Source organism: Neophocaena asiaeorientalis, unplaced genomic scaffold, assembly GCF_003031525.2.
Source record: "Neophocaena asiaeorientalis asiaeorientalis breed wild unplaced genomic scaffold, Neophocaena_asiaeorientalis_V1.1 scaffold87, whole genome shotgun sequence".
NCBI lineage: Eukaryota > Metazoa > Chordata > Mammalia > Artiodactyla > Phocoenidae > Neophocaena > Neophocaena asiaeorientalis.
Window position 1 is genome coordinate 5,897,844 of NW_020175432.1, and position 15,347 is coordinate 5,913,190.

At 55.7% G+C, this 15,347-nt stretch overlaps 1 protein-coding gene across 3 annotated transcripts in view; it reads left to right on the forward strand.

Moving 5' to 3' along the window:
* The first annotated feature begins 6 nt into the window (after nt 1–6).
* Nucleotides 7–15,347, forward strand: part of PKN1 (protein kinase N1) — a 23,600-nt gene continuing 8,259 nt past the window's right edge. Inside the window, exons 1-9 of one of the 3 annotated variants that reach the window (XM_024767318.1) lie at nt 7–36; nt 4,649–4,952; nt 6,444–6,595; nt 8,206–8,341; nt 11,573–11,718; nt 11,940–12,153; nt 12,969–13,163; nt 14,792–14,901; nt 14,993–15,136. In XM_024767318.1, the coding sequence (XP_024623086.1) occupies nt 16–36; nt 4,649–4,952; nt 6,444–6,595; nt 8,206–8,341; nt 11,573–11,718; nt 11,940–12,153; nt 12,969–13,163; nt 14,792–14,901; nt 14,993–15,136 (1,422 nt within the window). In that variant the 5' untranslated portion in view covers nt 7–15. Of the gene's footprint in view, nt 37–3,458; nt 3,587–4,648; nt 4,953–6,443; nt 6,596–8,205; nt 8,342–11,572; nt 11,719–11,939; nt 12,154–12,968; nt 13,164–14,791; nt 14,902–14,992; nt 15,137–15,347 lie in introns of those variants that run through there. The other 2 variants (XM_024767317.1, XM_024767319.1) reach the window with 2 other exon arrangements.

The following is a 15,347-nucleotide window of genomic DNA, read 5'->3' on the forward strand; positions in this document are numbered from 1 at the left end:
GGACGGCGCGTGGACATGGCCAGCGATGCTTTGCAGGTAGGCGCACCTGCGTCCTCAGCCCCCTGGCGGCCAGCCGGCGCCGGGGACCCCCGCCCGCGCGCTGCCGGAGCCCCCGGGATCGGGGCGGCCAGGGCGGGTCCCCCCCTCCCCCGAGCACTGGGCGCTCCCTCCCTGGGCCGGCACCGTGGAGCCAGCACAGTCCCCTTCTCGGCTGGTGGAGGTACGCACAAGGGGGGAGCGGGGAGGTCCTGAAGCACCCCCAAGCTCCGCCCTTCCCCGAGAATTAGAGGGGGCGCGGCGGAGGCTAGAATTCAGGTGTCTGTGGCTGGCTGTGCATCCCGGTGCCTGTCGACCCTGCCACTCGTTATCCCTCCCAGCGTTCGGTTCCGGGCAGGTGCAGCTCCACCTGAGCAGGTGCCTGGCGCGGTGCCCCGGGAAGGGAGGAGGCCGCCCGGCCCGTTCCTCTCCCCCGCACAACAAAGCTCCAGCCGCCCCCACCTCCAGACTGAGCTTTACGATGGTCCCGACGCCACCCAGATTGTCACCTGTTGCCGGAAGTGCCAGAGTCACCTCATTAGGTCGGGGGACGGGGGACCCACACGGCCACCCGGCTGCCAGGTGGAACCTTATCCCAGGTGGGGAGTGTCCATGTCAACAGACTGGGGATTCTCTTATACCTGGAATCCCACCTGGGCATGGGCTGGGTCACCCCACAACATACACACACACACACACACACACACACACACACACACACGCAGAGGCACAGCTGACTGACACCAACCTGCCGCCCAGCCAGGTTCTTCCTGTGCCACCTTGTGGACATCACAGCCCTGGACTCACCTTCCCTATTTGTGGCTAGCAGGGCCAGGGTGACTTCTGAAACTTCTTTCGTTCAGTGACCCAAATCTGAGACATGTCCTGTACCTCTGGTGCCCCCATTAGCGCCTCATCATCCCTCCGTCGTCCTGTGGTTGCTGTGTAACTGGGTTCTCGTCTCCTTCTGCACCTGCCCCCACATCCCCTTTGTGTCTGTCCCATGACCCCCATCCCCCATCCCAGTCCTGCTGATGGCCTGCCAGCCTTGCCGAGGAGCTGGGCGTATCTGGTGTTGCCGATCACACAAGGTCAGACCTTGGGGGCTGGGGAGGGCTGGGGTCTCTGCCTCTACACCTCAGCCCTGGAAGGGCTGTGTAGGAATCCCCTGGCGCATGCATGCGCTTGGCGTGTAGCAAACATGACCTGGACGGAGGCTGTGATTCCTGGAACGAGGCTGGACCTGTGACCTGGTCCCCTTTCCCATCTCCTTCCTGCTCTCTTCCCCTGTCCTGGTCATTCCTTTCTCGTGGCTGCTTGGGTCTGCTAAACTGTCCCTCTGTCTGTCCCAGTGTGTGCCTGTCCGTTCTGTGTCCAGCAAACGGATGTCCTGTCCAGATTCCGGAAACGCCCAAAGCATTGAAATCTCCGGACATGGGGTCTAGGTCCCTGGCCACTCTGGGAAGAGGGGAATTCTGGAAGATGGACCCTCTGGACCTGGGGTCTCCTGCTTCATGGTGGGAGTTGGGGGAGCAGGGATTCTCCAGGGCCAGGCCAGGCTTCCTGATTCATGGGTTCATCATGCTGGCCCTCAGGTGACCCCTGCCCTAGGTAGGAGTGAGTCACCCGAGAGAGGAGAACCCAGGAGGGCGGGCCTTCCTCCCTCCCTCCCTCCCTGCTCTGCATATTCTCAGGCCTCAGCTGCTGGAGGAGGTGGGGCTGAGGGAGCCTGCCTGGACTTCCCTCATTTGACCTGGCCCTGCTCCTGGCTGTACCCCTGCTCTGCCTGCTGGGGATAGGGTGGGGCTGGGTGGCAGGTGGGGCCTGGTTGGTAGCAGGTGGTATTAGGTGAGCCTGGGTTTAAATTGCAGAGCTGCCACTTCCTAACAGTGTGTCCTAGGCCCCGTGCCTTTCCCTCTCTGAGCCTTGGTTCTGCCGTCAAAAAAATGTAGCTGGAGGGTTTTCATGGTGGGGAAAGACGTAGACCAGGCCGGCACCTTGCAGGTGGGGCTGCTGTGAAATCCTTCCTGGGTCATGGTCAGCAGCTCAGCGTGTGCATCTGTGTCCTTTAATCCAGGGTTTCTAAGCCTCAGCCCTGTTGACATTTGGGGCTGGATCATTCTTTGAGATGGAGGCTGTCCTGTGTACTGTAGAATGTTGAGCAGCATCCATGGACTCAAGCCAGTAGATGCCGGTAGCACCCCCAGTTGTGACAACCAACCAAAAATGTCTCTGGATATTGCCAAATGCCCCCCAGAAGTGGGGTGGTAGTGGAGGCGGTCCCCTCCCCCATGGAGAACTGCTGCTGCCACCTCTCTGAGCCTCGGTTTCCTCACCTGTAAAGTGGGGGAGAATTATGGCAGTTGCTCAGGATAAATGTGAGGGGTCAGTAGGATCATGGGAGTGACGCTTTTGGCCTGAAGTAAATCCTCCCTGGGGGCAGCTGCCCTTGAGGTTGGTCGGGAGCCAACCATGACTTTCTTCATCTCTGAAGCGGGTTCTCATGGCGGCGGCAGATAACGTATGTGGGGCTCTTCATGCCACACTGACACCTAGCTCAGATTCTGGGCATTCCCGTTTGAAATCCTAGTTCTGCCTTCTGCTGGCTGTAGGACTTTGGGCAAGTTACATCACCGCTCCAGGCCTCAGTTTCCTCATCTTGAAAATAGGGTGATAGTAGGGACTTCCCTGGCAATCCAGTGGTTAAGACTCTGTGCTTCCACTGCAGGGGGCATGGGTTTGATCCCTAGTCAGGGAATTAAGATCCGGCATGCCATGCGGCATGGCCAAAAAAAAAAAAAGAAAGAAGATGGGGTGATGATAGCACCTCCTGGGGTTGCATTAGTTGAACTGGGTGCAGCTTGTAGTAACTGCTACCATACTTGAGCTTTAATAGAGACACTCTCACCCCAACCCTCCAGCGCTGCCTCCTCGCAATGTGGGCCTCAAGGAGGTGCCGCTGGGCTGGCCAGGCCCCTTAGGCCTCCAAGCTGTGGTCAGCAGCAGCGAGAGACCGAGCTGAGAAGAATCCGGAAGCTGGGACAGGCTGCATCTGCAGGAAGGGGGCTGGGCCGCCCATATAAGCACTCATGGGTGTTTGCATATAAGTGTGCATGGGGTAGACGCAGGGGGTGTGCACACACTTGCTAGCCTGCGATGCGTGCACACGCCTATAGGTGTACGAGAGTGTGTGCACACCCAAGCAGCCCCTGGAGCCTGTATACATGGGGGAGGCTGCTCTTCACGTCCACGCTAGTGGGCCTGTGAATGTGTGCACGCTTGGGCATCCTCTTGGGACAGGGAGCAGGGGTCATCCCTGGGGTGCCTCCAGAGAAGCCGGCTCAGGCCTGGAGTGGGGCCTGAGAGGAAGGCCCTCTAGATGCCCCAGAGGCCCAGAGCTGGCCTTTTGCAGGGGTTGCTGGGAGCTAGCAGGAAAGAGGAAGTAGCAGGCGAGAGGCCCTGGCAAGGCTGAGGTTCAGGAAGAGGGCGGGGCCCTCAGCCGGGACCCAGGATGGCGGAGGCCAATCCCCCTTTGGACCGGGAGCTGGAGGTGCGGGCTGGGGTCCTTGTGGGGGGCCAGCAGAAGGGGACCCCAAGTGGCACAGGCCAGAGGCTCTGCCCTCTGTACCTCTCGGTTTTGGACTGAAGGGAGATGAGGTGTTAGACTTGGAGTTTTCTGTTTGAGAGATGAAACTGTTTGGGGCCCTTTGGGCTTCCAGGCTGGGGAAATAGAGGAGGAAAGGGAGAGGCCTCTGCTCTTTAGGGTGCCGGTTATAGAGGATGAAAGGAGGGGAGATGGGGCCTGTCCCCGGGATCTAGTTTGGGGGTACAGCAGGGGATAGATGAGGCCTCGCCCCATGTCCTCCTCGTTTGGGATTATAGCAGAGGGAAGGTGAGGCCTGCCCTCAGTACCTCCTATCCTAGTTTGAGGGCACAGCAGTGAGGAGAAGGGGCCTGGGACCCCAACCTTATGGTTTGGTGGGGCATCAGAGGCCTGCCCTTGGTACTTCCTTGTTTGGGGAGCAGCAGAGGGAAGATGAAACCCGCCCTCAGGACCTCATAATTTGGGGGATAGGGGAGTGGAGATGGGGCCTACCCTTGGGACCTCCTAGTTTAGGGGGGCAGCAGAGGAGAGAAAGGGGTCTGCCCTCAGGATCTTGTCATTTGGGGGGCAACAGAAGGGAGACAAGGCCTGTTCTTGGGACCCCCTAATTTGGGAGGACAATGGAAGGGAGATAGGGCCCGTCCTTGGGGACCCCCTAGCTTGGGGGGCACAGTGGTGGGGTGATGGGATCTGACCTGAAGAATCCCACTGCATAAGGACAGATGAAGGGAGATTGAACTGTATTTGTGGTCCCCTAGTCTGAGGGGACAGGGAAGGAAGAAGCCCCTGCCCTTGGGACTTCGCGGTTTGGGGATGTCTGAAAGCAGGGACAGGGCCTTGCCTCACCTCCCACTTTTGGTGGCGGGGCGGGGGGGTGCCGATCAGAGGACACAGAGCAGGCCCTGTGTCAGGAGTTACAGTCTGGGAGAGGACCAGGCCAGGTCGGCTGAGCACGGTCTGCACCCCAGAGTCCTCCTGGCCCCACTAACCCTGCTCCGTCCTCCGCAGAGCGAGCCACGCAGCTGGTCCCTGCTGGAGCAGCTGGGCCTGGCGGGTGCCGACCTGGCAGCCCCCGGGGTGCAGCAGCAGCTGGAGCTGGAACGGGAGCGGCTGCGGCGGGAGATCCGCAAGGAGCTGAAGCTGAAGGAGGGCGCCGAGAACCTGCGGCGGGCCACCACCGACCTGGGCCGCAACCTCGGCCCCGTGGAGCTGGTGCTGCGCGGCTCCTCGCGCAGACTTGACCTGCTGCACCAGCAGCTGCAGGAGCTGCACGCCCATGTGGTGCTGCCCGACCCCGCGGCTGGCGTGCACGGTAAGCCAGGCTTCCCCGGGGATGCAGGACAGCAGGGGCTTCCACTGCCCAGGGCTCACCCGCTGTGTCCTAGAGCGAGGCCAGCCTCTGACCTCCAGGGAGACACACTCGGTCACAACAGCGCCGAACCTCAAAATACAGGCAGACCAAAGGCCAAAAGCAACACCCAGAGAAAGGTACACACAGTCACACCCACACCTGGACAACACCAAAGGGCTTACACGGGGTCACACGAATATCCAGGCTCACAGAGTCATACCAGCACCCGGACAACCCCCAAGACTCTTTCTAAAATATCTTTAATTTTTATTGATTAAAAAAATTTTCAATTGTGATCAAAAAACACATAACAAAATTCGTCATTTTTAAGTGTACAGTTCAGTGGTGTTGAGTAGATTCACATTATCGTGCAAGGGATCTGCAGAACTTTTTCACCTTGCAACCAAAGACAAAGGTGTAACACACATCACATCAGTAGCCAGAGGCATTCACACACGGTCACACCAGCACCCAGACAACTCCTAAGGGCATACACACTATCATATGAATACCCAGAGACTTGCATACTGGCACCCAGCACCCGGAGAAATGCACGCACAGTCACACCGACACACAGACAATACCCAGAGACTCGCACATGCTCACGCCAACCCCCAGAGATTCACGCACACACAGAGCTGCCCAACCCCTACAGACGTCCACCGACCTGTCAACAGCCCGAGACTTACGCACACAATCGGACAAGGCCTGAAGACTCAACACCACTTAGCCCAACACCCATATACCACTTAGGTGTGTCAACAGCTAGAGACCAACATTGTCGTGTCAACACTCAGAGATACAGTTCAGCCGACCCCCAAAACCTCATCCGGTCACAGCTGCACCCAGAGTGACCTGGACAGTCACACCACTCGCTAGAGACTCACAGAGCCATGCCAGCATCCAGAGACACGCATGTCCGGCTGTACCAGCACCCAGACACGTGGACACAGTTGTACCAGTGCCGGGAGATCAGAAAGCACAGTTGTGCCAATAGTCGGAAGCATATGCCTAGAGTCACCCCCAGCACCCAGAATCTCACACAGTCATTCTAACACCTCGAATCTCACAGTTACACTAGCAGCTGGGGAGACACACACTCGCTCAGTTATGCCAACACCCTGCGGGTCACAGACCTAACCACCGCCACACCCACGGATGCCCACACAGCTGTGTAAGTAGTTGGGGACTTCCGTACGAAGGTAGATACAGTCACACCAGCACCAAGGACCCAGCGCACACCTGGACACTTGCCTGTGCTCATTCATGCTGGTCCTGCCCCAGTCCTGCAGGGGTTTCCCTACGAGGGCTGGGGTGGTTGGGCCCTCTGGACCCTGGTCCCCAGCTCTTCCTCTCCCTGGCCCCGGGGGTGGATCCTCTCAGCCGGGGCAGAACCACCTGGGCAGATGGAGGTGAGGGCCGTGGTGACTCTGCCCCATCTACCCCCTCTAGATGCCCCCCAGTCCCCCTGTGCAGGCGGCCCAGCCTGCTCAGCCACCAACCTGAGTCGCGTGGCCGGCCTGGAGAAGCAGCTGGCCATCGAGCTGAAGGTGAAGCAGGGGGCGGAAAACATGATCCAGACGTACAGCAATGGCAGCACTAAGGTGGGGGCAGCGCGAGTGCACGCCGCCCCGTGTGCATGTACACCCGCAAGCGCATACAGTCTGGGGAGGGCAGGGTGGCACCTACATCTGCTCCCTTGGGAGTCTGGGGTCCTCTGGGTTGGGGACAGAGGGGCTGATGGGTGGCTTTGCAGCAGGACTGGGGTGCGGTCAGCTCATGGGGGCATATGGGAAACAGGGTAACTGTGGGTGATGTCAGACAGACACATGACAGAGACTGTCCCCCCAAACTCAGTTACCCCCAGGGATGGTCAGGGCAACACGCCGCCTCTCACTGCTGGTGGCCTCCCTCTGACACTTGTACGCGCAGATCAACACGTAGATGCACACATATCATCACCCTAACATCTAGAGACACAGCCACGGCCGCGACGACACCTAGAGACTCACAGACACGCATGCAGCGCCATAAGATCTAGAGTCACATCAGAAACAACGCTCATAAACATGGGGAGGACGGCCGCCAGAGCGACCTCTAGATACAGGGAGACACACACCATCGCATAACGCCCGGACACACAGCACAGGCCAACGGGCCGCCTAGACACACAGACACACACATTATTAAACTCACACTCAGAGACCAGAATTGTCACACAGGTGCTCCCCCAGTTGTACCAACACTGAGTGCACACTCACAGGTTTGCACCAACACCCAGAGATACACCCACAGCACAGTCAGACCTACAGCTAGAGACCCAGAGAGCACCCATGCCTGTGCGCACACACAAATGCGAATATTATGTGGGAGGGCACAAGCCATGCAGATTTTTTTTTTTTTTTTTTTTTTACCTTTTATTGATGTGTAACAAATGGACGTAAAGTGCAGAAAACTTAAGTGTACAGACCAGTGAATTTTTATCTGGGTACACATCACCCACATCGAAATACAGAACACTTCCTGTCACCCAGAAAGGGTTCCCTCCTGCCCCCTTCAGTCAGTACACAGACTTCTTTGACCACAGGTCGGCAGTGCCTGGTTTTGAAACACAGCACCATGTAGATGGAAACATCCACAACCAGTGTCCGGTGCTTGTACACAACGCGGGGTCCTTGGCTATGCCCAGTCATCGCTGTGCCTTGATCTGCACACACAAACATCGGGACTCCACTTACTGCGACTGTCTCACATCCAGTCACCCTTGGACTCACCCACGTGGCTACAGTCAAGGCTACACCCACCACGGGGAACACTTACACACGTACGCCATTCTGACAGCTGACACAAACACGGTGCCTGCTGGTGCAAGGCACGGCTCTGAGCCCTACACACAGGTTAGCTCCTTTAATCCTCAGCCCAGTGTTGGTTGGCGCTATTAGCACTCCCCTTCCTGCAGATGAGCAAACAGGCCCAGAGTAGTTGAGCGGCTTGCCCAAAGTCACACAGCTGTTAGGCGGCGGAGCCAGGATTCAAGTGCCATGGGCGACATCTCCCATCAGCACCCAGGAACACACGGAGGCACATGTTATCACACCCACACGTGAATGCTCTGTCACAGGGTCACCCAGGGCCTGCACGATGTGGGCAGCAGGACTGGTGGTCAGACCCTCATCTGCCCAGCCTTTCCCTCATGGCCCATCTCTGCCTCCAGGACCGGAAGCTGCTGCTGACGGCCCAGCAGATGCTGCAGGACAGTAAGACCAAGATTGACATCATCCGCATGCAGCTCCGCCGGGCGCTGCAGGCCTGCCAGCTGGAGAGCCAGGCGGCCGCAGACGAGGCCCAAGGTGAGTCCCTTGCCCTGAAAAAGCCTCACCTGCATTCCACCTTGGAGAGTTCAGCTCCCAGCCCCACGAGGGGTCCCTTTCTGAGGCAGGGAGGTGGGTGCTGTGACTCACCACGTGACTGGAGCCCATTCCTGACCCTTGGCAGGCCTCAGTTTCCCATTTTGTCCTATTTCAGATTTGCACGTGATCATGTATTGGCAAACTACGGTTCTTGGACCAAATCTGCTACTGCCGCCTTTTTTTTTTTTTTTTTTTCAAATAACATTTTATTGGCACCCAGCCATGCCCATTCATTTACTATCACTTAAGGCTGCTTTTGCACTGCAACAGCAGGGCCAAGTAGTGGCAACAGAGCCTGTGTGGTCTACAAAGCCAAAAATATTTACCCTTTGGCTCTTTACGGAAATAATGTGCGGACCCCTGGACTAGGTGGTTGCCTTGTCACGTTGGCCCCTGTGGTGTAGAACTGTGGGTGTCCACGGTGTGTGTGTGTTCCTTTGTGTGTCTCAGTGTATGAATGCCTGGGGGTGTCTCAACCCCATTGTTAGCCTGAATTTGTCACAGGGTCTTGATGTAGTGTGTACAGAGAAGATTATCTGTGCTACTGATGTGTGTCAGTGATGCTGACCATGGGGACCAGAGGTTGTATGCACGCGATACATAATAATATTATGGAGCTGCAGCTCCTCCGTAATAATATCCTGCCCTGTAACTGTGGTAGTTTCTGTGTCACCATGAGAGGTAAGTGTCAGCTCTTGGTGGGGGTTAGTGCATTTGGGCTGCTGTACCACACAACACCACAGACTCGGGGTGGGGGCATGTAAACGACAGACATTTATTTCTCACTGTTCTGGGGGCTGGGAAGTCCAAGATCAAGGCGCCGGCAGATCCAGCGTCTGGTGAGAGCCCTCTTCCAGATTCATAGACAGCTGCTTTCTTACTGCATCCTCACTGGTAGAAGGGGCAAGGGAGCTCTCTGGGGTCCCTTTTATAAGGACAGTGATCCCATGCATGAGGGCTCCGCCCTTATGACCTAATCACCTCCCAGCGGCCCCACCAACTAATACCATCATATTGGCAGTTGGGTTTCAACGTACGAATTTTGCAGGGACACAAACGTGCAGTCCATAGCAATAGGGCTTGGAACTCGGATGACAATGTGTGCGTCTTTGTAGCGGGGAGGTGTCGGCGTGACGGTGTGGCTGTTCGTCTGTACTCTGAATGCCTACGTGGGCTTCTCAGTGACAGTGTGTGATGGTATGATCACGTCCCTGTGCTTTTGCGTGACGTTGTAACTTTTGGTGACAGCCTGATTTTGTCCCCATAAGTGTAAAAGCCTTGATGACTAGGCACATGTGACAGCAGTCCCGGTGGGTGCCACACAGCTGTGGGTGACTGTGACTGTCTGAGTGCCCAAGTCTGAGTCTAGGTCGTTGTGCAGGGCAGCGAGACCGTCCTTGGAATCTCCAGCCTTGGATGAGGGTGACCGTGGCCTTGTTTCTCTGAGTGACCAGTTTCCCGCACCTGGGTGACAGTGTATCCTTGTGCCTGTCCCTGTGCCATTGGGTCTCTGTGTCTATGGGTATCAGTGATGCTGCCCTGCCTATGTGAGAGTATGATGGCATTTCTTTACCTGTCCCTATGCCTTATCCATGTGGCAGTGTGATTGTGTTCCTCTGATTCTCCCTGGGCTGGAGATAGAGCCCTGGGAGTTTTGCCACTCTGTGACTGTGTCCTTTTAGGGTATTTATGTTTTGTGACCATTTCCCTCCGCCCCTGTGACTGTGTCCCTTTGCTGGGGGTTGACAAGGCATATATCTATGTAATAGCCTCACCACTGTGACAATGTCCCTATGTGGCAGTGGGATGGCATCTTTGTGAGAGTGTGTGTTCCTCAGTGTGTGTGTGTGTGTGTTCCAGTGCCTACACTGGTGACAAAGTGATAATGCCACTGTCACCCTGTGAGTGACAGTGTGACGATGTCTGTGTGACACTGCCTGTTCTCCCAACTACATTGTATTTCATGGGGTGGGTGGTCACTATGCATTTATCCAGACCCCTGCTGGAGGAAATGAGGTTGTTTCCAATCTTTTGCTCTTAGAAGGAAGGCTGTGAATAACCGTGTAGAGGTGTTTTTTTTTTTTTTTTAAATTTATTTATTTATTTTTGGCTGCATTGGGTCTTCGTTGCTGCGCACGGGCTTTCTCTAGTTGCGGTGAGCGGGGGCTACTCTCCGTTGCGGTGCACGGGCTTCTCATTGCGGTGGCTCCTCTTGTTGCAGAGCACCTAGGCGCGCGGGCTTTAGTAGTTGTGGCACATGGACTCAGTAGTTGTTGCTCGTGAGCTCTAGAGTGCAGGCTCAGTAGTTGTGGCGCACGGACTTAGTTGCTTTAGTTGCTCCAGCGGCATGTGGGATCTTCCTGGACCAGGGCTCAAACCCGTGTCTCCTGCATCGGCAGGCGGATTCTTTTTTATGTATTTATTTATTTATTTTTGTGGTACGCCGGCCTCTCACTGTTGTGGCCTCTCCCGTTGCGGAGCACAGGCTCCGGACGCGCAGACTCAGCGGCCATGGCTCACGGGCCCAGCCGCTCCGCGGCATGTGGGATCTTCCCGGACCGGGGCACGAGCCCGTGTACCCTGCATCGGCAGGCGGACCCTCAACCACTGCGCCACCAGGGAAGTCCCTGCAGAGGTGTTTTTTATGGGATAAAGTCCCTGAACTGGGATTGCTGAATCAAAGGGTAAATACATTTGTGATTCTGATAGAAATGGGCAAACTGCCTCCATTGGAAAGCCACTTGTATTCCCATTAGCAATGAATGAAAGTTACTCTTTTTTTTTAAGTGTCCCTGTGTCTGTGTGACTATATCCTATCCAGTTGCCATGGTATCCCTGCGACAGCCCCTGGGGACGGAGTGGGACCCTGACAATGTATCTGTCCCTAAGACTTTGTTAACGGTGTGCCTGTATATATGACTGTCCCCGGGTGACAGCTTAACTACATCCCTGGGACCGTCCATGTGGGTGTGAGAGCGTCTGGATAAAAGAGGGACAGCATCTGGGTGGAAGTGTGGCCGTCTGCCTGTGGGTGACAGTGTGAGTGTGTCACCGTGACCCCTCACCTTGGGAGAAAGTGATGCGTATTGATGGCCGTCTGTGGCCAGTGCTTCTTCCTGCCGATGGCTGCGGCCCAGGCTAGCCTCACTGCCTCGTGTCCTACACCCACAGGGAGTCCGGACCTGGGGGCCATGGAGCTGCGCATCGAGGAGCTGCGGCACCACTTCCGAGTCGAGCACGCGGTGGCGGAGGGCGCCAAGAACGTGCTGCGCCTGCTCAGCGCTGCCAAAGCCCCAGACCGCAAGGCTGTCAGCGAGGTGAGGGACGCGGTGTCGACCCAGAGGGGTGGGGCTTCAGCGATGGGTGGGACCTCATTTTCAGGGAGCCCAGGGGTAGGACCCAAATGGCTGAGGGCTTGGGCTTCCAGGGAGGAGCTCCAGGTAGGACTTAGCCAGCCTGGGGGCGGGGCCTGGGTCCGCACTTGGGGAGGGGCGTGCTGGATCCCGCCCCCAGCCCGGCCAGGCTCCTCCCACCGCAGGCGCAGGAGAAGCTGACCGAGTCCAACCAGAAGCTGGGGTTGCTTCGGGAGGCGCTGGAGCGGCGGCTCGGTGAGCTGCCCGCTGACCACCCGAAGGGGCGGCTGCTGCGCGAGGAGCTTGCTGCGGCCTCGTCCTCAGCCTTCAGTGCCCGCCTGGCCGGGCCCTTCCCCGCCATGCATTATAGCACCCTGTGCAAGCCCGCGCCGCTCACAGGTGGGTCCCGACGTCCCCCACCCAATCCGGACCCTACCTCCCGCAGCTCTGGACTCCTGACCCCTCTGAGTCCCCCAGCCCCGAGACCCCCAACCGGGATCTCCACTCTCCCCAACCCTGGACTCCCATCCCACTGTTCCCTCCCTTCTCCATTCACCCCAGCCCTTTGGACCTGGGCCCCATTGCCCATGCCAGACAGCCGTATGCACCTGGACTTCCCACCCCGCCTTGCCCTCTGAGGGACTCTTGTCCCCATCCCCATCCTCACTTTCGCCACCCCTCCCCAAATGGCCCTGCCTTTTTTCTCCAGCCAGAGTCCCCCAGCCCAGTCTCACAGTCCCTTGCTCTCAGAACCCTCAGCCCTGAACCTCTGTCCCCCAACGCCCAGGCTAGCCAGCCCCTCCCTCCTTAGATCCCTCAGCCACTACCTCCCCAGACTAGCCCTACCATAGACCCCAGCCCCAGTGTCAGACCTCGGATCAGCCCGCCGAATCTAAGCCCGGACTCCTAGTCCTACCTGGCTCACCACCGCCTGGACCTTCAGCCTACACCCTGAACCTCTCTTCTGTCACTAAACCCCAGCACCCAGACCCCCTCCCCAGATTGACCCACCCCTCCCCTTGTCCCATGTTTCTCACTTTCGGACACAGCCATCCCTGCATCAGACCCCCTGCCTCACCCTGACAGTCCCTCACCACCTCCCACTTGCATGTTGGCCACTTCTGCACATGCCCACTTTACCTGCAGGCCCTTCCCCTCGTCCTGCCCCAGATGTGACCCCCCCCTCCCCCGTCATGAGCCTGCCCCTCTCTCAGGGACCCTGGAGGTGCGTGTAGTGGGCTGCAGAGACCTTCCAGAGACCATCCCTTGGAACCCCTCACCTTCAGTGGGGGTGCCTGGGACCCCTGAGAGCCGCACCCCCTTCCTGAGCCGCCCAGCCCGGGGCCTTTACAGCCGAAGTGGAAGCCTCAGTGGCCGGAGCAGTCTCAAAGCGGAATCCGAGAACACCAGTGAGTGGGCATTGAGGGTCTGGAGGGATGAGATGGGGTGGGGGGTCCTGGATTTCCCACATTTGTAACATTCTTAAAAGTTAGTACATCACACCCGTTAGGATGGATACTGCAAAACAAAACAAAACAAACAACAGCTGTTAAGGAGGATGTGGAGAAACTGGAACCCTTCTGCTCTGTTGGTGGAAATGTAAAATGGTGCAGCCACTGAGGAAAACAGTATGGCAGGTCCTCAGATGATTCAACATGGAATTACAATATGATCCAGCAATCCCGCTTCTGAGTAAATATACAAAAGAGTTGAAAGCAGGGTCTCGAGGATATATTGGTATACCCATGTCCATAGCAACATTATTCACAGTGCTCAAAGGTAGAAGCAACCCAGTGTCTGTTGACGGATGGATGGGTAAGCAAAATGTGGTCCATCCATGCAATGGAATATTTCTCTGCCTTGAAAAGGAAGGACATTCTGAAACATACTGCAACATGGATGAACTTGAGGACATTACGCTAAGTGAAATAAGCCAGTTATAAAAAGACAAGTAGTACACGATTCCACTTATATGATCCAGAGTGGTCAGATTCATAGAGATAATGGTTGAGGGTGAGGGGGGAACGGAGAGTTATTGTTTAGTGGGGACAGAGTTTCAGTCTGGGAAGATGAAAAGAGTTCTGGAGATGGATGGTGGTGATGGTTACACAACAGTGTGGACATACTTGATACCACTGAGCTGTACGCTTAAAAATGATTATGATGGTAAATTGTATGTTATGTGAATTTTACCACAATGTGAAAAAAGCTAATACGTACATGTTTAAAAGTATGAATAAAAGAAGAATAACAATAGGGTAACCATCTGTGTTGCCACCACCCAGGTCAAGCAGTAGAATTCTCTGAGCCCCCTCATGCCCCATCCTCAACTCCAGCCCCTTCCTCTGTCCTAGAGGTAGCTACTCTCCTGACCCTCACGGTTATGGTTTCCTTGTTTTGCTTTGTAGTTTTAGCACCCATGTACCATCTCAGAACAACGTAGTTTAATTTGCCTATGTTTGAACTCCATATATGTGGAATCATACAGAATGTATTTCATGGTAATGGCTTCTTTTAGTCAACATTGTTTGGGAGACTCATCCCTATCGTTGCATGAAACTGTAGTTCATTCATTTTACCACGTCATGAGGCGTGTCAAATTGCTGTCTTTTTTTAGGTAAAAAATAGTTGAATATCAGCCATTTCATGGTTTAGCTAAAAAGACTATATTACAATTTATATATTAATTCCTGGACGGTGAGCTGTTTCTAATTTAGGGCTGTTATATAAGCATTATATTTATGCATCTCCCGATGTATACTTGCCTGCATTCTTCTAGGGTAAATACTTAGAAATATATTGCCAGAACTTGCATACAGCATAAAAGTGAATTTGGATCCCCGCCTCACGCCACGTGCAAAAATCAACTGGAGATGGATTAAAGGCCTTAATGTGAAAGGCAGAACCCTAAAGCTTTGTCAGATAGCACAGCAGAATATTGTGGGGGGGGAGGAGAAGATTTCTTTTAATAAGATACAAGAGATTACCCTCGGCCAGCAAGAATCTCCTGACCGCCTACCCCCAACCCCTCTTCCAGGTGAGGTGAGCACTGTGCTCAAGCTGGATAACACAGTGGTGGGGCAGACGTCCTGGAAGCCGTGTGGTCCCCACGCCTGGGACCAGAGCTTCACCCTGGAGCTGGAGAGGGTGAGTTCGGTTAGGGGATGACAGGGCTTGGAGGAGGAGGGGTTTGAGGCCTCGGGCACCCCAAATGACGGCCCTCTTTCTCTCCCTCAAGGCACGGGAGCTGGAGTTGGCTGTGTTCTGGCGGGACCAGCGGGGCCTATGTGCCCTCAAATTCCTGAAGCTGGAGGATTTCTTGGACAATGAGAGGCATGAAGTACAGCTGGACATGGAACCTCAGGGCTGCCTGGTGGCTGAGGTACAGCCTGACCCCGACCCTGAGAAAATGCTTTGGCATCTCCTGCTCTGGAAGGGGAAGATGTGTTTTCCACTGGTCTCTGAATCTCGATAGAAAAGTACATATAATTATATGTCACATCAGTGCATGACTTAAGCTGGGATTGGTTTTGTTCTGAAACAAGATATTAAAAAAAGAAAAAAAAAAAAAAAAAAAAAAAAATTCTGTTAAG